General features: G+C 42.8%; 1 protein-coding gene across 1 annotated transcript; it reads left to right on the top strand.

Moving 5' to 3' along the window:
- ISX (intestine specific homeobox) lies at positions 1-25,483 on the top strand. The gene is made up of 5 exons (XM_009925351.2): positions 1-217; positions 7,382-7,621; positions 20,137-20,288; positions 24,446-24,562; positions 25,247-25,483. The coding sequence occupies exons 1-5, from the start codon at positions 46-48 to the stop codon at positions 25,481-25,483; spliced, it is 918 nt and encodes a 305-aa protein (XP_009923653.2). The 5' UTR covers positions 1-45.

Here is a 25,483-nt window from a genome sequence, read left to right as displayed (position 1 = left end):
AGACCAGGAGAGGACTCTTTGCCCCGTGGCCTCTCTGGCAGGAAGATGACAGACCCCCGGGTGCGTGCCAGCGAGGAGAAGCCCTGCCTGTCCTTCTCCATCGAGGAAATCTTAAAGAAACCTTCTGCCAGCACAGCCCTAAGCAGTGGAACCAGGAACAGAAGTAACTATGCTGAGAGACCTCCAGCCCTAAAAGCAGGGTCACCACTGGCCTTTGGTAAGTACCAGTTATAACACTTAATGAAAATTCTCCTTTCTTGTTAACCCCTAAAGCTATCCTGTTTGATTATGTAGAATTTTTATTCTTTAGCTTTTGTAGGAATCTGGGACTTCCGTAATCGGGTACAAATCATTCATTATATATACAGAAATAATCTTTAAAAAATAATTTGTTTCAACCTCGCAGTAGACTGGCTCTGCTGCCAGCCTTTGGCGGGATTTCGTACATTATGAAGCCCCGGTGTCATTGGAGAGGTGGGTATGCAACCTGAACAGTTGTTCCAAGTAACTCTCTTCAGTAACAGTGAGAAGTGCTTATTGTAAACAAATAGAATGTCCTGGTGTCTTTCCCTTTAAAAAACAATACTCTTGTTATTAAAAAAAAAACAGAAAAGAATTGCCTGTCATAAGGAAGGACAGGCATTCAAACTCAGGAAGCTAACCTAAAACTGCTGCAACTTAATGAAGCTGTTGGAGTTTCACTTCTATCAAGAGCTGACAGTTGTTTGGAATTACAGCCAAATCTCATATCAGTACCATTTTCTGATAAATTCGACCACTCATCCTCAAGCAGGAGAAATGGTCTGTAAGGGCGATGGTAGCTAAGGAGTGTTAGAACTCAAATGCTGGAACAAGAAAAGAGAAAGCATTTGTGTTTAATCATTTCTCCTTATCATCATGGACGCTAGGTCCTTTCATGAACTCAATAAAAACAGCTAGTAGAAAACCACCATGGCTTCGATCTTAGCAAACCAGCAAGTGTATTAGCCTTCTTGACTTCAGTTTCCTCAGTTTAGTTATTTTGGCCTCGAGTGAGCTTTTACCGCCACAGAAATGGTCTCTTTTTTTCCTTAAAAAAAGACCAATGGCCTACAATTTCTGGATTTAGTATTTCTTCTTCTTTTTTAATCTACATCTTCCATGAAAAGGAGATGGTTTATGTATACAAACACATCCACTTAACTGAAAAATGATCTGTAGTTTTGACAGAAAATTTTCACTCACCTCCCGCTCAACTGCTTTCAACAAAGCTTAATGCTACGTTTCATTTTTTGTAACACAGAGAGATCCTTTCATGGATCAGGACCGCATTTCCCAGGACACTGTTGCTTGGCTGTTTCACCACTGGTACTGCTGGAGGGCTGCAGCATTCAGAGGTTTCCTGAATAGTGAACAACAGCAGACCCAGGTCACGTTTTAAATATGGTCCTGAAACAAGGGAGAGCTTGGTAGTTTGTAAGGGTGGACAAGGACATAGCTGATGCTGGTACAAGTGTAATGGGGCCACGTGCTGAAGGAGCCCAGCTGCCAGGTTGTGAAGGGGGGAAATGCTGGTGTGAGCTCTGTGGGGGTGAGTTTTTGTGAGCTGGAATCCCTTTCCCGAGGGTCCATGGCAGTCACTTTGTGCCACTGGATCCAAAGTGAGACAGATAACACCACTGAAAATGAAGTGCTGTTCGTAACATGGACCATAGAACTGCATTTTAACAACATGAGACTCTTGTCTGGGAACAGAGAAGCGTGGCAAAGACAGGACCTTTTTATATTAAGTCTGTTTCACGATCAATATGTTGAAGCCCTGTTCCACTGCGTGTCTCGGCTAAACGTGCCGCTCCAAGTATAAGATCTGAAAAATCTGTATGCAGGACATGGTGAGTTCCTAGGCTTGCATTACTGCACTGCCAGTACTGTCTCATCCCAAATTGCTCCACCTGAAAGTACAGTCAGTTTTTGAAAGCAATGCAGGCAGAACAGCCAGGCCTTGCCTTTGACTTTGCTTCATCACCCTGCCAGAGAGAGACTATAGCTGTAGCAAGAGAATATAGTGACTCTTCTCTCCCTGGCTAGAAAGCAAGGTTGGATTAATATACTTAAGGCAATGTAAAATGTTAGCTAATGAAAATAGTATATACACATGAAGATTCACTTAACTGTCACTGGAGCTGGGAAAACAGGAAAGCTGTAGAGGTATTCCAAAATGTTGTCGCACATTGCTTTCGCAGTTGATCGAGGACATTTAAAAAAGAGAATGAAAAATGAAGCTTTTTCACTGTTGGTTTCTTCCTAACACCAAAAAGATACCTAAGCTTATTACCCGTTGCTTTCCCAGCAGAACTGCCAATTTTTGCAGATAGGTTGGTTTATTTATTTCTGAAGTGCAATACCCTATGCTGTACATCTTGGGATAATTGCTGTATTTCATCAAAGTCATTCAACTTCATGCCATATAACACTGGCATTAAACAAGTTGTGTAAATAGTCAGCCATATCTAATTTGGCTCGGTGCTGGCAAGGTCAGGGAACTGAAATGATTTAGGAAACTTGTTGGAAATTCCAGGATGGGATACAAATCCAGCTGCTTTCCCAGAACAGTTCAGCAGCAGCAAAAAAGGAAGTACTACAGGTCAGGGCTGAGTTATATCTTACTATGGATTTTAAGAACATTTCCCACATCCCATACGGTATGTATCTGAGCCAAGCCATGATCCGTATGAGAGCAAGAACTGCCACCACACACATACGCATGGCTACCATAAGGTAAATATCCAGGCCAGAAATTATCATCCAGCTCGTCTGCTGATCAAGGCTGTCTAGCTACCAAGATGACACTTGTCCTGAAGTCTAAATCTGGCCATTAAGAGCCAAGGAGATGGGTAGGGCCAGAGGACCAGAAGATGCAGAATGTCAGAAATGAGGGACATACATAGACAAAGCTTACCCTGGAGCCCTTTCCCAAGAAAACCCAGGGGTGCTGGACCAGGTGACTTCTAGAAGTTGCTTCTAACCTAAATTATTCTATGATTCTTTGACAAAAAGGGTGTTGTGGTGTACAGTGCCAGCCTCTCATGGAAAGCTGGGGCAGGACTTGATCATGTATGAGAAGATCTCTGGGCCTGACTCCTAAATTCACGGGGTTTTGTGAGTGTAATTCCAGTGGGACTTGGAATAAGGAGTGTGCAGTCTCCCCAGGACCGTGCAACTTCCCAGTTACGTGTGACTTCCCTGTTCCAGTATCAGCCATTTGTGAGTTTACTGCACAACCACAACTACTAGATGACCTGGAATTGGAGCTGTTGATCCGAAGTCTAATGGAATTTTTTAAAGACTCTTACCAAGTTAAAAAAGGAATAGTGAATGAGTAGACATTTTAGTATTCAGTCTATGCTTTCTCTCTTCTTTTTGTCACACTGCCTAGAAAGGGTAACCATGGCCTTTGCAAGGGATGCAAGTAAACACCCAGCAAGTGCTGATCTCCTCCCTAGTGCCAACTCTTTCATTTTAAACAGAGAAGACTAGCAGGCCTATTTCAGAAGAAATTCTTCTTCTGAAATCCCTGGGAACTTGATTTCATTGTGCTTGAAAGCACATCTGAAATAATTGTTCATTACTCCCCCATTTTCTGCCAGTGAGGTTCTACCAACAGGAGGTCCTTTATCAAGTCAAGGAGAGCTTGGGATGAGGATGTTACACCTGGGAAATTAATAGTAAAAGCAGTAATAGATACAGTAATTTTGTCATTCTGCCTGTGTTATGCCCCATTATGTTAAGGATATGCAAATTAATAGGAGTACAACTGCCACTTCACACACAAATGTCAATATGGTGATTGTTTACTTCACCCTTAGCAACACTCCACCCAGCTTTATTGCAAAAGAGGAAACAGCTGAAGGATAACAACTGAACAGATACTACCTGGCCAATATCATCAATTTACCCCACCTATTACAAGGGAAATCAATCCACCTACAAAAAATAAATAAAGAAAAAAAAAAAGGTATAGAAGCAAGACAAAAACAGGACAATAAAAAGCTGCTTGCCCTTCTCAGTAATGGACTCTTCCCTGTTCACAACCTCAGTAAGACCCTAAAATCATAAGCCTTATGCCTACAACAGGTCTGTCTCTCTCCAGTTATTACACAAAAAGGCTCACTAAATGGAACTTAGGCCATCTGAAATAAACTCCTGCTTCCAAAAGGAAATCTTACTATCTTGCCTGAAATTTCTCATCCTTTCCTATGCAATTGAAAGTCAAGCCAAAAAGACCATTTTGAGCCACAAGTCAAAGTCATTTCTGTGCATAACAGTAACAAATATCTCATGTTGTGCTAGGCTGAAATGTCATTGCCATACCTGGGAAAAAAAAAAGAAACTGCATTCCCTGGAGGAAATTTTACCCCATGCCAGTTCGTAGGTATTTTTCAGAGCGCTCTGCTGGAGTCACATGAATATGCACTGAAAAATACTGGGTGGCCTAAAGAGCTACCACTTCAGACAGTCTCCTTGTTTGTTCAGGACAACAAGCACCAGAGGAGGTTGCAATGCAAACGCGACTAGACCTTGGGGCTCCTAACTCTCAGATATGTGCTTTAAATTCAGTATCATCTACCTTCAATCTTACTCTCCAGAAAGCTTCCTTGATTTTTCCAGCCTGTCTTTAAGGTTCATGCCACTCTAATTTGCTTCTTTGATCTCAAACAACTCATCCTCCCACTCCTTTTCACCAGTTCACAGAGACATTGGTATTTTCCCATCTGCCTAGGACAGTCTTCCATTCCCTCCCTGTTTTCTCATCTTCAGCCTATAATTATTCTATCCATGCTCATACATAAGTTGTGCTCATCACCTGGGTATTTGAGCATCTCAGAGAAAAATTGGGGGGGGCCAAGTTGTGTATGAAGGATGAAGACATGTGAAAAGTCTTCTATAATTTAGAAAATGCCAGTGTCATTCTTAGAAAGCTTTAATCACTGCACTTAAGAACACCTTGCTCAGGTCCCCTTATGTTCTTCATTACTGTAGGATATAAGCACCATCAATTCTGTAACATACTCATTTTTGCAGCATCACATCTAGCAAGGGAGTGCAAGTAGTCCTTAATTTAGGGATGGGAGACTGAGATAGATAGAAAACCTGGGCTAAGAACATACGCTGACACTGATACCCTCTGAGTTCTTGAGCAAATCATTTCACCCCAGCCCCATGCTAGTGACCACTCCCAGGTTTATCCTCCTCCTTTATCCCACAAATATTGTTCAAAACCTCACTGTTTTCTCATCAGAAAACACAAATCTAGTTGATCCCAAAGGAATTAAATGAGTCTTATTTTGCACAATATGCCTCAAACACAGAGGTGGACCTCATAACAGGTTTTTAAGGTCAGCATGGCTGGACACATGCAATTGTGTTTAGAAGTTTACCCAAAGATTGGTGATAGTTTCAAAAGATAACATTTGAACAATCATCCTTTGTTGACATGAGGCTTTGGCTAATTTCCAGGGCTCTTGTAACTGCATTTTCTTCATGTCAGGGTCAGACCTCTGTATAATTCCTGTTGTGTGGGCTTTTACTGAGGGCAGAATTAGGCACTTTGTCTCTGGATGTTATAATTATTATTGCTCCAAGGCTGGTTACATATAGAACTTGTTATTTGTTCAGAAAATAAAACTGACAAGTCTAAAAAGTTAGATGCATTACCAATGCTAGATACTGCACCAGAAGTAAAATATATATTTTAAAATGGAGTTTCTTCCAGTACAACCTGGTGGGGTTCACACCTGCTGCTCTTTAGATATGAGAGGGGACTGGGGAACAGCCACAGGTACTGCAAACCCCAGAGCCTAGATTTGGGTGACTGCTCAGGAGTGTAGTCCATTATTGCATTAATATTTTAATGTTCTTTGGTGGTAACAGCAGACAAACCTGTGCTGTCACATTCGCTTCAGGGTCGTGCTAACCGTGGAACCTAAATTCCCCAGTGGGTCCATTATGCTTATGTGTTGCCTCTCACGCTGCTTTTCCAAGCAAAGAAATCCAGGCATGAAGGAAAACTAGATAAAATTCTAGGTTTGCCATTAAAGCAGCACAGACCCAGTCATCTTGTGTCTGAAGAGTCAAGCCTGACCCTTGATTGCATCTACCAAAGGCAGTGCATAAAGCACTCAGAATTGGGGCTTATGGCTAGACTTTAATGTAGAAAAGAGCAAGTAAGAGAATGGGAGTATTTTGTATACCTTTCTTAGGGTGCTAACAGCCACAGACAGCCCACTGCCTTGTGCCACGAGGCTTCCCAGCACGTTGTATTTCAGTGCATGGCTTTGCAAGGTCCACTTACTTTTATAAGGAAGAGTAAGGGCTCATACTACATTCATAAGGACAGAAAACTAATTTGAAAGATCTTTGCAGTGCCCCTTCTACACACAGACATGACGGTGTTAGTAATAAGGCAACACCATGACCAATTTCATCACCACTCAGGGTGAGGTGTCCTAGCATGCGTCACCACTGGTTGCTGCTGAGGTTACCATCAGCTCCCACTGAGATTGTTTATAACACCCATGCTCAAATCTAAGCTAACCTTATGACTGTACTTCATCAAAATGGGCCAATATGCACTTCACTTATGTTTGTTCTGTCAACAAAAGCCTGCAGGTGATCTCATGAAGATGAGTTGGCTGTCAGTACCTTCCTAGATATCACCAGTGTCACCTGTCACAAACGCAGATGGGAAATGTTGACAGTCTGCGCAAAGGCTGCCTTTAGAAATCTCCGATGCCTAAATCTGTGGGGCAGACAGCCCAGATGTAGAAGAAAGGACAAATGGACCTGAATTGGGGAAGACACTGACCTTTAGCCTATCCTATGGCGCATCTTCCTATAGGGTAGATGTACCTACAGGGACATTTAAGAAAGGACCAGATTTTTGAAAGCATTTGGCATCTAGCAAATTCCACAGCAATCCTGCTGTCAGGTTTTCAGAGCAGCTCCACACCTACTGTACTTCCGAGTTCTTCAGAAAAGGCAGCCACCAATTTGGGTGCTGACAGGGAAGCTGAGCTTTCTTGATCATTTTGTTGTGTCTCCTTACTTCTACAGTCCTTTTTTGAAAATCTCCCACAAGGACCATTGAAAGTTTTAAGGTGGAAGGAAACAGAGAACAGGCTAGATTTTGGGGTCAAATCCACCGGGATCATGGCCCTGCAACATGGGGTCATCTTGGCATTGATGTACAGCACAGAAGGATTAAGGCCATTTTAACTATGATCAGGTTTGAATGGTAAAGTATCTATACTACACTCATGCTGCTTTTTTTTCACACAAACTGGAAGGTGCGGTGAACGACAGTTGCTTTATTCAAAGGTGTCTTGTGCTGTGTCCTTAACAGATTCCAGCAGCAGAAGTCAGTTAGACTGCGATGTACCTTCAGCCAAAACGCTTCTCCCTGCCATATGTGCTACACCCATGGCCAGGGCAAAGAAAGTGCAGGCAGCTCACTGCAGGAGACCTGCTGGCAGCCCAGCTTCTCCCCTGGGTGAGGACACAGGACGCGAACACCGGGAAGGCAAAAGAAAACACGAGGAAGAAGATCAGCTATGCGATTTCCCGGTGGACCATTCACTTCATGGTGAGTGCCTCTATACCCAAACTTTCTCCCAGAGTACCCCAAAACATAGCTGTTATCTTACAATGATGTATATGGCAATACCTAGGAACAGACGTCACAGGTATTTCTACTGCTAAGCTCCTGGCTAAGTCACAGGATGGTTCTTCAGTCTCGCCATCGAAAACATGGAGACCCATCCTTTGAGCTAAAGACGTGGCTCAGGGCTGCCAACCCTACCAATTTTAGTGATAGGGACTGCTTTGGGTGTTTATCGCCCTCCTTCTTGGGGTGGCAATCCACAGAGTTACCATGTACAGCAGCCTCGGTCCCCGGGTTGTGCAACACCCATTTCCTCGTAAATGGGCATTGCACAACGCGGGGAGCAAGGCTGCTGAACGGGCTGAATCAGCCCGATGTGTTCTGTACACCTTGGACCCATTGTACAGGTGATGAGGAGGTCATCAGCATGCACACAAACTGTTGATGTGCAATAGGTCTGGCATGCAGGATGCATTAGGCACAATTTTCAAGCCTGGCCACGTTGGTAGGTCTAATTTCGTTAGTTGTGAGCACTGGTAAACAGCAGTCTATCTCTTAGCCAAAGCAAAGGACACTACAAATATACTTTGTCAATATATTGTGCACAGACTTTAAGCTAAGCAGGATACATGGTACCTGAACAAGACAAGTTCCTAACAGACAGACTGCAATTTATTAGCAGCATGTGACAAAAACTGCTTTGAGTTCTTTGAGTTTTAGAACAGGTTAATACAGATGATCAGACTACACTCCAGACAACAGGTTCTCAGTAGCAGCAGTAAGGTGTTTCCTGAATAGTTTGTTACTATTGACTCCTTTCTGAAAGAAAAAAAAAAAAGGCAATTTTAATTAAGTCCATTTAAGATTCTGAATGGGCTTGTGTGATGGCAGATGCAGGGTTACTCAGCTGGCTTCACTGGGATCCACGCATCTTCCTCAGCCCATACTGTGCAAGCTGGCAGAGGAAACATTTCTTTTTGTGAAATACATTTGAAAGAAAAGCCTTGTTCCTGCTGCTGCTGCTATGGTATACATGAGTCTTGTGACAAGCTGCTGTCACCTCCTCCTCCTGCACGAGACGATGGCATCTGTCTCGATGCAGAGAGCAGCCTTGTAAGATAACCAGATATTTTAGCCTACCTCTGCCCTGTGAGCTGCAAGCAGCCGATGGCAGCAGGGTAAATCACATTGCCTTCTCGCAGAAAAGCCAGGGCTGTATCTGGCACTCGGAGTTACCTGTGAGTGCTAAAAAGCAGTATATTTCATGCGGGAGGGAGTTCCCAGCCATGGGGATCACACTGGAGCTGGGAGGTGGCTTTCCCAGGGTGACAGAGGCGGGAGGTGCCTGTCCCAGCTCAGTACTCATTGACCAGCACCGTGGTCGGTCCAGCCTCATCAGCAAAGCGGGGAGGAAGCATGTAATTACCTGCACAAAACTGAGCCAAGCTGAGCAGGCCCTTTCAATGGCAACTTATATTTTAAAGGCATTTTAAACAAAATCCCTCTGTTCCCCGGTGGCAGTGGGGTTTTGAAACCAAGCAGAGGTTTAATGATCTGCCATTTTCTAGGCTCCTGGTTCCCGCAGTGGCTGAGCCTTTGACAGAAACTGGCTGAAGGAGGGGGGAGGATCCTAAAGCACTGGATTGGCATTTTCCCCGCGGTGCACAAACAATGATGTTTCGGATCCTGTTCACGCACTGTGTCATTCTTAGCAGAGAGCTGGAGCCCTGGGTTTAAAATCCTTTCCAGCATCATAAGCTTCAGCCTCCTTCCTCCACTGTATGTTAGGGGGGAAGAGCTGGCAGTTCTATTTTTCCTGCCTCTGGCTGTGGCTGGAGTCACCTTTCCCAGACGATGTCAGCAGCAGAACCTGCAGGAGAGGTAGACTGCACCATCCCTGGAAGCATTCTGTAATCCTTAGAACTCAAGCTGATAGCAGATTTAATTCTGTTTCCATGCTTATCGACTCTGCAGTGCTTCAGACGCGCTTTTGGCATGGTAGCTCCAGGCCGGTTACAGGTCTTCTAACAAGGCACCCCGCCAGTGCCAAATTCCAGTAGCATGTGCCATGGAGGTATCCCCAAGACCTCCCTCACACCCACACCGAGGATGCCTACAAGCTCCCAGGGGAACGGCACTAACCCCAGCAGCGGGAGAGCTTTCTGATGTGAAAAACATCAGAAATCCTTGGCTGGGCATTCCTTCACCTCTTTCTCGCAGCCCGCCTCTATCTATTTAAAACACCTGCATAATTTGGGAGGCAGGGCACTAGGCTCTGACTAAGCATACACATCTGTATAGTTGTCAGGGAGCAGAAGAAATCAAGCATGCTGTACAATCACCTTGGAGGCGGGAGGGCTGGAGTTTGTCTGGCGCTTTTTTGGATAGGAGGAGAAAGATGATGATGAGGCTGTGACATGTCCTTCATGGGCAGGCGGTCTGAGATATCAAGAGCACCCTGACTGTGACCCTGAGTGTGAATTTGGAGTGTATTTTCAGGAAACGCTGTAACACTGTAGTGTCCCTAAAAATTTGCTTTTCCCACAAAATGGCTTCTGCGACTAAGCGGTTTAGAAATGCAGTGTCATTAAACTAAATAGATTTATTCCCTTATCACAAACCATTTACAGGAAGCAATGCCTCTTGCACTTTGAACTTAGAGGCTGCATTGTAAGCAAAAAAAAGAGAAAAGCCCTCTTATGCTAGAGACGTGCTGACAGTGGCATTTAGTTTTGCTAAGCCCCCACTTGAATTTGGAAGCCTTCATTCTGAATGTTGAGTGCTTTCACCTGTGGCCTTCTGCACAAAAAGCTCAGCAGAACTTGTTTGGAAAACCTGGTTCTTGGGAAGCAGCGGTGTTAAAATCCATTTTAGGAGAAGAGTGTTCTGAGAGAGGCCTTACTTTGGAGCAGTTGGTACAGATTCTGCTTCTGCCAGCTCTCTGTGAAATGATCAATTGTTGCCATCTTGCTATGTGCAACCACCATCGCTGCCAGGGTCTTCAAAACTTAAGAACAAGCAGGGCAAACTCTTGTGACTGTCGGTCAGCATCACAGCAATATGTCCTGAGCTCCCGCTTTCCTTTTCATTCCTTCTCTCTGCTCTGTGTGACACCCTTGGGGCTTGACCAGTTCACGACAGCCGAGCACTAGACCCCAAGAGGATGACGTGTCCCCGTGCCTGCCTGACCTACGGCAGCTCCTGCTGCAGACTGCCACGTACAAGATCCCAGCCTCGTTCAAATCCTCATGGGCAATTCCTTTGCAAAAGCTTTTATGCATACTGAGTCCGATTGTACACATTTGTGTGTGTGCGCTGTAAATATTTACATTCAAAGGCAGTGCATAAGTGTGCCCAGTGTTGCACGTGGGTCATGGTTCCAGTCCTCCAGTCCAGTGAGGGAGCAGTCAGTGCCTTAAGAAGCCAGATAGCAGCATCACCTTAAGAAACTGGCGGATGCCTGGTCTTGTGGGATTTCTTCTCTGGGCAATAATTCAAGTACAAGGTAGATGAGGCTTCAGTAAATGGAGCTGGCTACTAACTCCACCAGAAACTGGGGGGCTTAGGCCATGGGAAAAACTGGACTTTATTTCCCGAAGCTCATGTCTTCATTATTCACTGTAGAGGAGGCTGCCATAATGAGACAACATCACTCAAATATTTCCATAGCAGAAGTCCTCTGCACATTGCTGACTGGGAGCTCAGGGATCTTTTTATTAATCTAATTGTTTTATTATTATGATAGCAACTTTGATCCCAAAGCATATTGACAAATTCCGGTGGCAATCATCATAAAGACAACAGGAAATAGAGAGATGACCTCAGTTCTGGAGAACTTCCAGTATAAGTCATGCCCCCATTGTACTGATGCCAATTGCAGGCATCTTTAGCTTAGCGTTTATGTTTTCTCTGAAGCCATAAATCCATTTGTACTGTTCATTTGTGGACAAGATGGTCAAATCCATGTACCCCTGTGAAACAGCATGGTTTATCTCTCGCAGAACAGTCTTTTCCCCAATATGCTGACTTATCTTAATGCATTTTGAATCACCCAAGAGACAACGAAGCACTGTATAATCACAATCCTAGATAAATATCGGCTGCCCAGAATACGCCAGTGGGACTGCAAGAAAGGGCACAAGCATCCCATTGTCCTGCAGAACAAAAGGAAGCAATTCTAAATGAAAAGGAAAAGAGGAGGAAGAAATAAATGCCTATGTATATAATTTGGCTGCCATTAGCTGTCTTACCAGTCTTCTGTTTATCAGTGTGAATAGTCCCTGCAGCCCTGTGTCTCTGAAGTGCAATATTCCTATATACATTCAGAAATGCAGCAGACCATTGACCTTGTTTTGGTGGTTTACCTGAGGCATTGTTGAAGGCTGGTTCTTTGTTTTTTCCCTCGTTGAAGCCTGACTGTTTATAATCACACCCTGGATATTAAATGAAAGGCATGAAACCTGAATCCTTTACTCCCACCCTTCAGACTCCTCACATAGAAATCTCACTGGTACAAGTAAGCACTGAAGAAAGCAAAGCTGTCAGCAGTTGGGGGACTTTCATAAATTCTGTTTATGTTGTTTCATTGTGCTTTTGGGGTTTTTTTAGTTAAAGCAAATGTTAGCATTCAATGCTTTCCTCGAGCAGTCCCTTCTTTCCTGGGAATTTTGGATCCAAAGGGTACATTACACAGGACCCAGAGGTTAATTTGTTCCTGCTAGTCAAATCCGTGTAATGTGACCACTTGTAAAGTTGATGGCACATCTTGATAAGTTTATTTCAAAGGTCTTACGAGTACTTATTGGCTTCTCCTAAACTGTCTGAGAACTTTTCATTGCATCCCTGGTATTTGGTACTTTTAATTACTGTTCTTTGAAATTGAGGGCAGGCCTTTTAACTACTGTATTAGCAAGTAAGTGCTTTATGCTGAAATGGGAAACAGCGGAGACTACGTACTAAAATAATGATGGAATTGTGCTTTCTTGGAGGGAGCACAGACTCTGAGGCAGAGATGTAAACAAGCATGCCTGATTGATGTCTAGAGGTTTGCATGTACAAATAACCACAAAGAGCACGAATAGAGTAGAAAACTGGCTGTCTGTGCAACCTGCAATAAGCCCAGCTTTCTCCATGGGCAAATGACTGGTTTCTGACAAAGGTGATTGACCGGAGAGTGTGGGGAGAGTGGTGGAGAACCTGTTTTCCCTGGTGAGAACTGTTTTTGGATTAAGCTGGCCACTGCTTTTAAGGTGAAGTTTGACAACAGCTGAACATTCGCAGAAAGTATGTTTCAAGCTTGAGATTTAGCTGAATGGGGAAACTACACATATACCTACCCCAAATCCACTTTGACCTGAAGGAGTTCGTGAAGGTGCAGGTCATTTAGCTTAGGTACAGAACTGATATCAGGTGATGGAAACTAACACACACCCCTCTCAGTTGGGGTCCCTCAAACCATGGCCTGCATGCTTCTCCCTCCAGATATTTCGCTGGCCACTGGCTGTGCCAGAGTTACGCACAACACCATTTCAGGGCAGTAGCACGTGTAAACACTGTCATCATTTTGCTGGCAGATGGGAAGGGTTAAATTCACCAGGGGCTCAGGTTGATGGTGAGCACCATCCTCCGCAACAAACTCTCCACATGAAAGGTTTCATACATACCGTCTACTCCTTGCCAACTCCTCTGACAAGCAGACTAAGAAACTCCCCTGGCCACCACTGTACAGCTTGCTCAAACAGGTTTCTAGCCTGGTATTTTTAGCATTCCTGTTCACGCCGTCTAAAGTCTGTACCTCTCTGCATTTCAGCCTAGCTGTCAGGTGATTAGGCACTGTGCTCTGCACCAGGGTGGAAGCAACGCTCCGTCAAGGAGTTGTGGACTGAAGGGACGAAGTCAAGCCTTTAAAAGTTCAAGTCCTGCTGCTCTGTCTTAACTTTGGCAACGCCTGAGTGGCCAGCAGCTGGATGCTAAATGCTGCGTTTCGCTAGCAGGAGGCTCTATCCGGAGCGTATTGTACCCATCCAATTAGGATAAGTCTCACTGGCTACACCAGTCCTTCTTAAAAAAGGCTGAAAAATCACTTTAATAAAGATTAGCCACACTGCCATACTCTCACCTAAATACTGCAGCGCAAGCTCTTTTGAAAGCCTTGAGTCACCTCTTTAACTAGGAGAGGGACTGCCATGGGCACATCTCTGTACGCAGACAAGCATGTTTTGTCCTGATGCCATCAGCACTCTGTAATAACTCTTTGATAGAGTTGCAATTGGGGTTTTTTTGCTATGGGCTTGGCTGCCATAAGCAGAATGTCACCACAAGAGAACAACATTCAGAAAAGCCACAAGAAGGAACCAACTGGGAGACCCACATATCTGTAATTGGTTGAATTAAAAAGGAGAGAGGAACTTCTTTCAAAGAGGCTAAAAGGGAAAACCAGAACTTAACCAGATATAATGAGGCTCTTTTTCAATGTTCCCAACTTTCTGAGAAACAAATGATACAGTCAACTTTGTTACACAGAGAAAAATATACTTTTGAGGATACATAGCTAAAGCCACTTGCTTGCTCATGTAATTGCTTTCACTCTTCTTGTCAAAGCAGCAGCAAAATCTTTGGATCTGGTTATCGCATACCATGAGAGGGTGTCTGTCCAGAAACGACAAAGAGGATTGCAGCACGATAAACTGATCACACCAGTTTTCGTCTACCTAGATTACATACTCCAAAGCAAATACGTGCCAGCACTGACTTCCAGCCCTTCTCTTGGGTTTTTAGTTCCTTATCCCTCCAGTGTATGCATCCTTGTAATAAGACCAAATAGGCTTGATACAGTCTTAGCCCACTAATGGGCTAAGTGCAAATGGGAGATTCAATTGCAGAGATCTCCCTGAGGTAGCATTTATTTAGCTGGTTCAGGTATGGGGGGCAGCTGAGAAACAGCAGTGCAAGCTGTACCATAGGCTATTTGCCTCCTACAGACTATATTCCAGAATGAATTTGCCCAAGTATGGCATTGCTGCAGCTGCACATCTTTTACTTAGCAAACAGGTACAAGCAGTAGTCTTTGGTATCAATTCGCTCACAGCTTCAATATCTTGTAACTGTGTTATACTGGATGGTGGAAATAAGCCATGATACACTAAGCTGAAACTGTGTAAATAAGCAATTGCAAATCAGACTCCTTGAGCTGTGCATAGTATTAAAGCCTTAAATTCCCTTACTTTTTAGGAAAGGAATGATGGGGAGGCTTCAGTCCGTGTGGATACCTGGAGGTCAGAGATCACATAATAAAGTAAGTTGGGAGGGACCTCTGGACACCATCTTGTCCAACCCCAACTTTAAGCAGGGCCAGCTCAAATCAGGTTGTTTAGGCTGTTGTCCAGTCAAGTTTAGAATAACTCCAAGGACTGAGACTTCTCAGCCTCTCCAGGCCCATGTCGGACTACCTTCATGGTGAAAACATTTTTTCATATTATGTAATCAGAATTTTCCTTGCTGCAACTTGTACCCATTGATCTCATCCTTTCACTGCTCAGCTTCAAGAAGAATCTGTATTTCTACAAAGTTCAAATGTTCCAACTTGCTCCAAGTCTGACCTAGTAATAATGCCAGATCTGCAGAGGACAAGTGGAGCCTGTTACTGAATTTAAAGGAGCTATACTGCTTTATCAGCGTGGAGAATCTGGCCCTTCCAATGTCAATAGTAAGGCAATGTATAGACAGCTGTATCTCTAAGCATCTGCAAATGCTGACATATTTAGCTGCCTGGTATTTTCAGACTTGGTTTCAGCAGTCAGCTAACCTGCAAATAACTTTCACAGAGCATAAAAGCACACTTGAATATCCCCAGCTTTTACATAGAAAATAGCTCAGGAAACTCAGACAGTCTTATTTCCCCAGAGACTATAGAGCCACGTTTGTAAAGCCAATGTTACACTTCCAACACTTTCTAGTCTTATATCTTTCACCCAGATTCTTTATTAGACTGTAATTCTGAATGCTGTTGTTTGCTATGGGATCTCTAAGCTAAGGTCCCAAGGCAAAGAGAAGTATCAAAACTACAGTCAGAGAAAGTTTCATCTTGCAAGAGAAAATGTTAACACAGTCTGAGATTTTTTGTATTTTTTATAGTTTTTTTTTTAAAAAAAAAAACAACAAAAACAGAATGACTGATTACTTATAGAAAAAAAATGTACTCTTCTAGATTTCCTACTGGCAAAAGCCTTGATTAGTTCACAGGACTCTATTTTGTTAGCAATTTAATTTCATTTCCACTTGAAATCAAAGCCAGTCCTTCAGACTCTACTGGCCCATAGCTGACCCCATATTATTGTACTTTGTTTAATCTGATGAGTTTCAGATTTGAAAAATCTGTTTTCAGTAGGACTGACACTTCTGAGCGCTGTGTAGACCCTTCCTTTACATGAGTCTCATCTGTAAAACAGTTCACCTTTCAAGAAGGAAATATGCGGAGGATGCAAGAGTCAATTGATAGGGAGTTTCTTTTGCCCATCACCAAGTTATTTGGGTCATTTTCATACCGAAGAAGCCAATATGAGACACCAGAAACTCACTAGCCTATTCTCTCTGAAGCCATGCTCTCTAGTCCTGGACACTTCTTAGCTGCCAGTGGGACAGAATAGAGTAAGAGACGATCTGGCAGATCCATTCCCCATCCCATCTCAGGCACAGTTTAAAATACATTCAAGGCAATGGATCCAGCTCACAGGTACCATAAGATGTCCCAGCTCAACTAAAGGTTTCTTCCCAAACCTAGACCAGCTGTGCAAAGTCTTTGTCTTCTCTTTCTCATATATTCTTTGTAGGGCAGGCTTTGCAGCTCCTTCTAGAGTCATGATCTTCACTACTGAGTTTGTTCCACACCTTGGCCCTGTAGAGATGGTATTGCATTGCTTGTAACAGCTGATTTCTTGAGTCTATCTAGGTTGATTAATCCAATGAAGACTGTATCATGTGTCCTGCCAGCACCCACAACTTCTTAAGTCAGTAGCCAAGGATAGATATCTACATTATCATCTCTGTCTCTGGTGTGTATAAACATACTCTCTATGGAGAAGTCCTGGAGCTAGCATGGTCTAATAATGTAAACCATTCCTTTCTAGCACAGGTAGTAGTCCCTGGTTTGGGCACTAAAAGTCTTGCCTTAGCTTTGATTCCCCATTACAAAGAGGAGATGATAGCTGTCATCATATGTGCTTACAGGCAAGAACTAATGATTGCTGTTTGTACGGTGCCTGCTTCGATGAGGTCTGATCCAGCTGGTTTTTGGCATTCACTTCAATCCCATCATGGTCCAGTTCAGTCATCTCAATTCTGTAGAGTCTGATGAATGTATGGCACAGAAGTGTTTATACTGGACTAAATCATTATTTGCTGTATTCTGATGGAATAGTAAAACACACCCTTTTTATTATTTGATGTGACTTCTTAGGTTTTAAATTGTAGACAGTTTCTTTCTTGCTTTGTATAGTCATGAAATTATATTTCAGTTCATTAATCTAATACTTTTTTTAAAAAAGTACATTGGGATTTTTTTGCTAATCCAGAAATTTTCCAGGGGGTAGGCAGGTTTGTTCTCTTTCTCCTGAAGGCTTTCTGATTGCTAGAAGGTACATAGAGTGCCTGCGCATACAAAACCTGGCAGGACAACAACTCTGTCAGCTTCCCAGATGTTTATGTACATGTGGGACCACAGGAACGAGGAGGTGGTCACAGTTTGAGCTTGGATCTCTTGCTCCACTCTGGAAATGATGGAGGTAGATTGCAGCTTCTCTCAGGTTTGTGGAGCCAGTCTTCTACCCTGGATAGAGGCAGGAGCTCAGGTCAATGTTCAGGGCAAGATACAGGACATCTCAGGGAGGCCTCAAGTTTCTGAGACCATTGCAAACTTCACTTGTCGGGATCTACTATGTGAACTGCCCAGTGCTACAGAAATATGAAGACCATACGTTGTAACGATACAAATACAGCAGAGAGATTCATCACTGTATGACAGAACGTGATGTGCTTGACAAAATATCAGGTTAGTATTCACTCTTACCTGTCTGCAGTATCTCCCAGGAGGATATGGAGGCCAACCCGCACAGAGAAGTGTGAGGTGAAAATCTTCCAGACAAGAGACACCATTATGAACTGTTAGCTCTATCATATCTACAGGGGACGTAGTGTCCTGAGATTCATAGTCTCAGCATTGATATTTCCCTTTTAATCCATATAGCAATAAATCCCCCTTACAGCCATCTTTTGGGAAGGTTCAAGTAGACGCAACTTTGTAATCAGGGCTTCTTAGGAGAGGGTGCCCATTGCTATATTCAGCATAAACGCACAAAATTATTTCTCATTTCAGATAGCTGCCCCAGTAGTGCCAACAAGATTCAATGTAAATAACATTTTTCTCTTGGGGCTGAAGCCAGCGCTGCAGTCTAATGAGTAGGACTTTGATAGGCTGGTGAAAAGTCTAATGATATGGATTTAACTGTGTTGGACATCAGCTTTATTAGGCTGTTTCTGAGATATAGGAGTATCGACAGTGTTTATGATAAATGACACTCCTCAGTTATTTTTGCATGACTGGTTTCCTTTCAAAGTACCTGAAAGGTTTAGAAAAGATGAAATATTCACAAAGGAATATATTCACTTACTGGTCCCCAGGTATCATGTCTTAGGCACCTTCCTACCAAGTCAATGGACAGAATTTTTTATTCCTTATTTTCTGTGTCAACAAAGTCATGATAAAGTTTCAATTACAGAATGAAAAATGTCATTTTCTGGTTGGCACAGAGCCCAATTTATATTGGCCAAGGTTTTAGTTACCTTTTTCACTGCATTAGACCCCAAAAGGAAAAGTTTATGCTAATGATTGAACAAAAGGGGGGGGGGAAGTACAAAGTCTCTTTGAGGGACTAAGATAACCTTCTCTGGTTAACTGTTCCCGTTAGGAAGTATATGCATCTACTTACATAGTCTGAATTGGTAGATGTCATCAGACCATGGAAGACCAAAACCAGTTCTTTAAAAAGGTCATTTTCTTGAGCAACATGGTGTCATTGCAAATTATTTAAGGTCATTGAGTAACAAGCTCGTCATAGTCACTAGTGATATTAGAATTTTTATGTTCCTATCAGGCTGCAGTTTTCCAAGCTCAGTAGAAAAAACCCTGTGACTCAATGCTTGGGACATGGCTTTTTGCACTGGTCGCTCAATGTCAGCTGGAAGATACTCCATTTGTGCATCAGAGGGGATTCCAGCCTTGGGATGAGGCTGAACTCCACGTTCTGCAGATCAGCTGCCTTAGAGCTCACTTCTGCTGCTCCTTTCTCCTCCTCCTTGCAAGACATCATCCCTTCAGCATCATTTCATAGCAACCTAGACCTTATTCTAACTTACACCAAGTGGCATACGGAGCTCATGATCTAAATAAAATACTCTGGTGTGGGAGGGGATTTTCAAACGGTATAGGAGTTCTGATGGAAGTCTTTGGTGTGGACACACCACAGCAGGTGAAGGAATGGAGCAGTCTAAGAGTACCATGAGGAATTAATAGCACCCAAAGTTCCCTGTGTGCTGCTCCATGGGTTTTAAGGCCTTGTAGTTCTTATGGTTCAGCTTGTTTAGAAAGTCCCCACACCACAACACTGCAGTCAGGAGAATACCATGACTTTTCTTTGTAAGGTAACATTTTTAATGCAACTGTCATACTCTAGTGAAAACTGCTGGATATCCCTAAATACTGCTGAAGGAATGCTATGGAAAGAGAGCAGTGGTCAATTAGTCTGGAATGGTTGACTTCCCTTCCCAGCATTCACACATTTTGGGTACTCGCTGATCTTGCTGGCATACAGGAGGAGAAAATTCATCAAAATCAATAGAGTGGCAATGGAATAAAATAATACCTCAGAGCTTGAAGAAACCTTAGTCAGACCAGTATGACAGGAAAAGATAGGGATGGAAAAGCTATGAGCTGAAAGAAAGATGGCGCTTCATTACAGGCATGAGAACAGCTCCAAAACAAAATGGAGTATCTATCTACTTTTTCATTCAGTTTAAATTAAAGGTTTCTTCACAAACAGTTAATAAGGGATTATAAATTAGCAACAGATGTGTGCATGTGACAGACAGGAGCAAAAAGGGGTCAAAGGCTGGTCCAGCACTAAAAGACTTTGATGACAAACCATTGAAGGGCTAGTGTGGTTAAAATACAAAGGGTTTTGTAGCTGTTGACATGCCCTGGATCCATGGAATTAGCACTGCAAACGGGCACTTTTGACTCACTCCTTGAATGACAAAGGAGTTCATTCGCATTCACTGCTGGGTCAGGAGACAGTCACCTATGGTAAGTACATCTCTGGAAGGTGTTGGAGTGGGTGCCATCCCAGCTGCATAGCAATTTACAGAAATTCCTGGATCTCTGAATCTTCTTGTGGCCCTGTGTCCTTTTCCTATAAAATGCAATACACCTTTCCTTGTTTGCACAGTTGAGAGGAAAGGGAAACGGAGAATGCGGACAACGTTCACAGCTGAGCAGCTTCAGGAACTGGAGAAGATTTTCCAAGTGACTCACTACCCGGACATCCATATTCGAAACCAACTGGCAGCAAAGATAAACCTCCCAGAAGCCAGAGTTCAGGTACATTGTGTCTCCAAATGGCTATGCTCACTGCACCAACTCTTTATTCAGAGTACATTCTTAATGGTTTATGCCTGGGTGACAACGCTAATGAAATACGTGACCTCTCCGTTACCTTACAGAGGAGGCCAGTATCACCGTTCTCCTTTTGCAAATACGGAAAAAAGTATTTGTCACCTAGCTGGGACTAATCAAATGGGATTAATCAAAGGGTTAACAGGAGAGCTAAGCATACTAAATGCATAGCAAATAGGAGTCACAGATGGTTATAAGCAACCTGTTGGACTCTGTAGCGACAGAGCGGCCATTTATGAAAATATTTATTAATCATTTATCAACCTTTTATAGACTAATGTACATCCAGCACAAACTGCCATCTACATCCATCTTCTACAGGGTCTCAAAAAAGTGAACATAACTGCCCAAATGAAAATGCTTTCTTGCTGCTCTGTATTTTGATATCACAGGCTTTAAATTCCCTGGCTGTAATTTCAGTGCACGGAAACTAATCCACTTCTCCCCATCTGTAATGTAGTCTTGCTGACTGAGCTCAAAATTGACCCCAAATGTTTACTGCATATGAAATCTGCTACATTAAAACATACATACCACTGTGTATTGGAATTTGGTGATGTTTACCAGGCACTGTTGTGATGATTTTTGCACGAGGCAGTTCCTGTACTCGCCATAATGCTAGAGTCATCAGGGTACTTCTATGCACATATCCCACTCTAACAACCAAAGTTCAACGCAGAGCAGTTTATTGACTATGACATGCCTGGGACTATCAACTAACCATGACGATATTGCTTCATAGTTAGGTGACAGGGAGAATTGGAACAGCATAGACATAATATGCCCATTAGCAATATCAGTGTACCCACAATGCATTTCCAATGGTATAAAGCACAAGCTGGGCTACTAGTCAGTGTTCCCAGCAAATCACATGAAAGAACAGGACAGTCTTCTGTTTAAAAAATTATTTAAAATCTGTAGGGGGGCGGAATAAAAAAGTTATCATGGGAAACATCAACCTGAGGTGTACACAAAGGCAGTAAAAAGCCCCTAATGTATGAACTGCAGATGGCAAATTCCCAATTCAGACAATGTTACACATGACAGAGAAAATTCTGCATTTGACCTTATCATGGCTGATAAAGGGAAACCAGCCACAGAACTAAAAATTAGCAGCAACTTAGGTACAAGTTACAAGTTGTTACAGTTTTGATTGATTGCATTTCTCACATATAAACAAAATAGAGTGCAGATAATTCATATGTGCTCTTGGTACTTTGAAATAATAGTTTGACAAAGTTAAAAGCAGTATAAGTTAAATCACGTCAGAGAGATAATTTAACTGGGGAAAAAAAGTGAGAAACCATTGGGTAACCAAGTGAAACATTGCATAACTGTGAAAAAGCTTGTGTCCTCCATCAAGAAACAAAGGTATGATTGCTGTGAAACAGTTAAAGTAGATAGATAGATGGAATTATATCCCTGCATGTGTGGATGCCTACATGCAACACAAAATGAAGAATGCTAGATGAGTAAACATTAGAAACAAGAAATTATAAAAAATGAATAAGCAAAGCAGAAGGATACAGGCCAAAGCTTTGGTCAGAAAAATTAAGGATCATCAGAAACTCGATAAAAGTCCATTAAGAACAAACAAACAAACAAAAGTGAACAATTACTTTGATCTGTTACTTTATAGAAACAATGGGACTGTCAAGGATAATGCAGAAATGGCAAAGATGTTCAGTCATAATTTCTGCTCTATCCTTGGAAATATGTCAGGTAAGGTGGTAGTATCACACGATGATGATGAAACACTTTCCATAAGGACGATGTTGAACAGCAGCTGCTACAGACAGATATTTTTAAATCCAGACATTTAGGTGACTTACCTCCAGTAGCTCTCAAAAAGCTGCTTGAGAAGCACTTTGGGTCATCAGTGTTGATATTTAATCAGTCCTGGAGCACAAGAGACATTCTAGGGGCCTTGAAGGAATCTAATGTTGTGTCAGTATTTAAAGGGTAAACAGGACAACCAGATAATGACTGGCCTGTCAGCCAAACATTGATTTTTGGCAAAACAGTGATAAAGCCGATAGGAGTCTCTGTTAATGAAGAATTAAAGAAAGGGTAATATATTTAATGCTTATCGACACAGGTTTATGAAAAATAGATGTTGTCAAACTCATCTTTTTATGATGAGATTATTGGCAACAGTTTTAAAGAGTGTAGATTTAAATTGTATATAAGAAATTATTTACAATGAGGGTGGCAAGATACTGGAGTAGGCTGCCCAGAAAAGTTGTGGATGTCCCATCACTGGAAGTGTTCAAAGTCAGGTTGAACAGCGTTTTGAGCAACCTGATGTAGTGAATTTGAACTACATAATCAATAAAATATTTAATAATAGTGCTATGAAGTGGTAAGAAGATTAAGGGACTGGAAAATAATGAAAAGACTGATTCTTTAGTACAGCAAGCTCTGGATCATTGGTCATGTGTCTGCAAGAGAACAACAAATGGACAATCTTACAGAGCAACAAATGGAGACCATTCCTACAACACGGGACATGCCACCCTCTCTCTGCACTCTGTTTTAGTCCTTGTTTCCTTGGACAACCTGCTGACCACTGAGAGGGTAAATGAGTCTTTTGTGAAATCTCAAGCAGGATTAAGGAGGCACTTGTCCCTGGCTTTAGCACTGGTGTGACTTTAGTGAACACACATGGGAGTACTGTGCTCTGTCTCAGTGTCATAGCTCAGGAACACTGGAAAAATGAAAGTTAGTAGCGTGGAGAGTAAATTATATCAGTAGCTGTTGGAGGGCTGGTTGGGCAAAAAAAGAGCAGTTCTGTCTGTGAACACAGCTTTGCACTTATTAAAAAAAAAAAAAATCCCTGAAGTGAGGACTTTATCCCATGTGCAGACTTTGGAAGGAGCATTTCAGAGGTTGAATTTTGGCTTCAGTCTCCCCTCTGCCTTCAATCACTTTGTTGCTGTTAAAGTGGAGTCATTTTTATGGTGCTGTTTCACCATATAACTCCTGCATGGTAGAAAGGGAATGGAGCAGTTCATATAGACTAAGCAATTCTCAAACACATGCAAGCCCAGATAAACAAGACTGTCCTTTCAGTAACCTCAGATACTGCTAACTACCAGCAATATAGCAGAGGGGTCCTGACATTCCCATTAGTTCCTGGGCAAGAGATGCAGAAATAATTGAGCTTCTCATTATTTGGTTTAAAATGCATACATATTTACATCTAGTAACATCTGGTGTTGATCACTAACACTTTGTGTTCATGTGAACCACTTGCTTACATTCAAACAGCAAGTTCCTAAGCCAGCTAGAAACTACAGTGGAAGGGGGATTCAACTTTTCACAGCAATGCAGCAAGATGCACTACTGTGGCTGCACAATAAATACTTGTGTGCCTCAGCCAGAAGCCAGACTGGTCAAATCAGCTGACAGATGAAAGAAACTCCCCTGAGAAAATGAGTCACCTGTTTTCCAGTGAAAAAGAGATGTCAGATAACATAGACTGCTGAATGATTTAGAAGGTTTCATCCCCTTGGGTCTTTTGCTTAGGTCCCTTATGTGAATTTCAAAATGTTACCAGCCAAATATAGGAAGAACCCTGTTACTACATCTCCACTGGTGACACATTTTTATTGCAGCCCAGCAAAACATCTAGGTGGGTCTTTTCCCAGACTATTCACTTGGGAACAGGGTAGAAGAGCCCTGTCATGCAACAAATTGTACCTCCTAGGGAAAACAGAATGCCATGTGCCTTGACTGCTGCAAAGCTTTCACCACGAAAGGATCTGCTTTCCCAGGAGAGCCCTGGAAGACCTGCTGCACCCTGTGACAACGTCTTTCCTTAAACAGGGAGATCCTAGCTCTTCTGTGAGCTGCGAGAGAAAAGAGGCTGTCATGATAGTCCAGAGATCCCACATGCTATGCAAAATGTGAAAGGTGCTGTGCTGAACCCAATGTTTTCCTTTAGATTCAGCTCCTGGTTCTGCCAAGCTGGAGGTCAATGTTTTTTGATGCTCAGAGAGCAGGGAAAGTAGTTGGATGTGAGCAGTTCCTCTTCCATCTCCTGTTCATTTCTGTGCCTTTTCTTTCTTGCCTGTATCCAGATCTGGTTCCAGAACCAGCGAGCAAAGTGGAGGAAACATGAAAAGTTTGGCAACTTTGCTGGCCTTCAGCATCTGACAGAAGTTGATTTTATTCCTGCTGCCAAGTCAGATATCACAGTGAGTATCGGAAGCTGTGTGTAAAGCCACTAAGGGAGGGAGAGATACCTAACCTTCACCAGGTCACCCCTTCACATGGGACTATCCCAGAGGAGGAGGACTGGAAAAGACAAAAATGGCAATATGATGAAGAGAAATGCAGGCAAATATGGTCAAATAGCACATTTCTTTATTAAATTAAACCTGGTTTGTAAATATGCTGTGAGGTGTCTCTTGCAGGACGATCCTTCCCCATTTTCCTTCTAAATCACTTCCCTGTAAATCATACTTCGATTCAAAATATCTTTACCATCAGAAATTTCCTGAACAGGAAGAAATACGACATTTGCAGCCACAAAGCAATGTTTCTTTATAGACAGTATCTCTTTACAACATCCAGCCTTGTTAGGCTGACCAGCGCTTTTTGTCCTTGACCCACGTCCTTGCCAAGTCCAGGACAGTTAATATTACCTCGGCTGGCACACAGGCTCTTTCCCTGTCAGGAGTTTTTCCATGGCTAGAACAAAGGGTATTTTGCCTTGCTCCCTGGGTGACAGCACACCACTGGGTTTTAGGGGAGTCTATTCTTCTAAAATTTTCTTCTTAATTACCGAGCACCAGGGAAACAAATAAGGTTGATCATAAATTGTATCTAACTAAAAGTCTGTATTGATTTACCTGAGACTGCATTTTTATTCCCGAAAGGCTCCTAGCTTGATGCCAAGAAAGCTCGCTGCTACCATCCCTGCCGTGGAATACTACTCACCACTGCAAGGGCAGCTGACAACTGCCTGGCTGCCCAGCACGTTCTCCTTCGTCCCCCACCACCTGGAGCTGCTGCCCTTCCCCAAACCGTACTTGCTCTTCAATGTCCTCCCCCCTTACAGCATGCCGCTACCCCAAAAGTTGGAAAGGAGCAGTATCTGCGCCAGCTCCACATAG

This window comes from Haliaeetus albicilla, chromosome 19 (assembly GCF_947461875.1).
Source record: "Haliaeetus albicilla chromosome 19, bHalAlb1.1, whole genome shotgun sequence".
Classification (NCBI taxonomy): Eukaryota; Metazoa; Chordata; class Aves; order Accipitriformes; family Accipitridae; genus Haliaeetus; species Haliaeetus albicilla.
This window is presented reverse-complemented; position numbering and strand designations above follow the sequence as displayed.

Bases quoted from the DNA above. Each gene is read 5' to 3' on its own strand.
- ISX (XM_009925351.2), top strand. From the start codon at position 46: ATGACAGACCCCCGGGTGCGTGCCAGCGAGGAGAAGCCCTGCCTGTCC. The intron at 218-7,381 runs GTAAGTACCAGT...TGTCCTTAACAG, and splicing joins AGGGTCACCACTGGCCTTTG to ATTCCAGCAGCAGAAGTCAG. The intron at 7,622-20,136 runs GTGAGTGCCTCT...TTGTTTGCACAG, and splicing joins GGTGGACCATTCACTTCATG to TTGAGAGGAAAGGGAAACGG.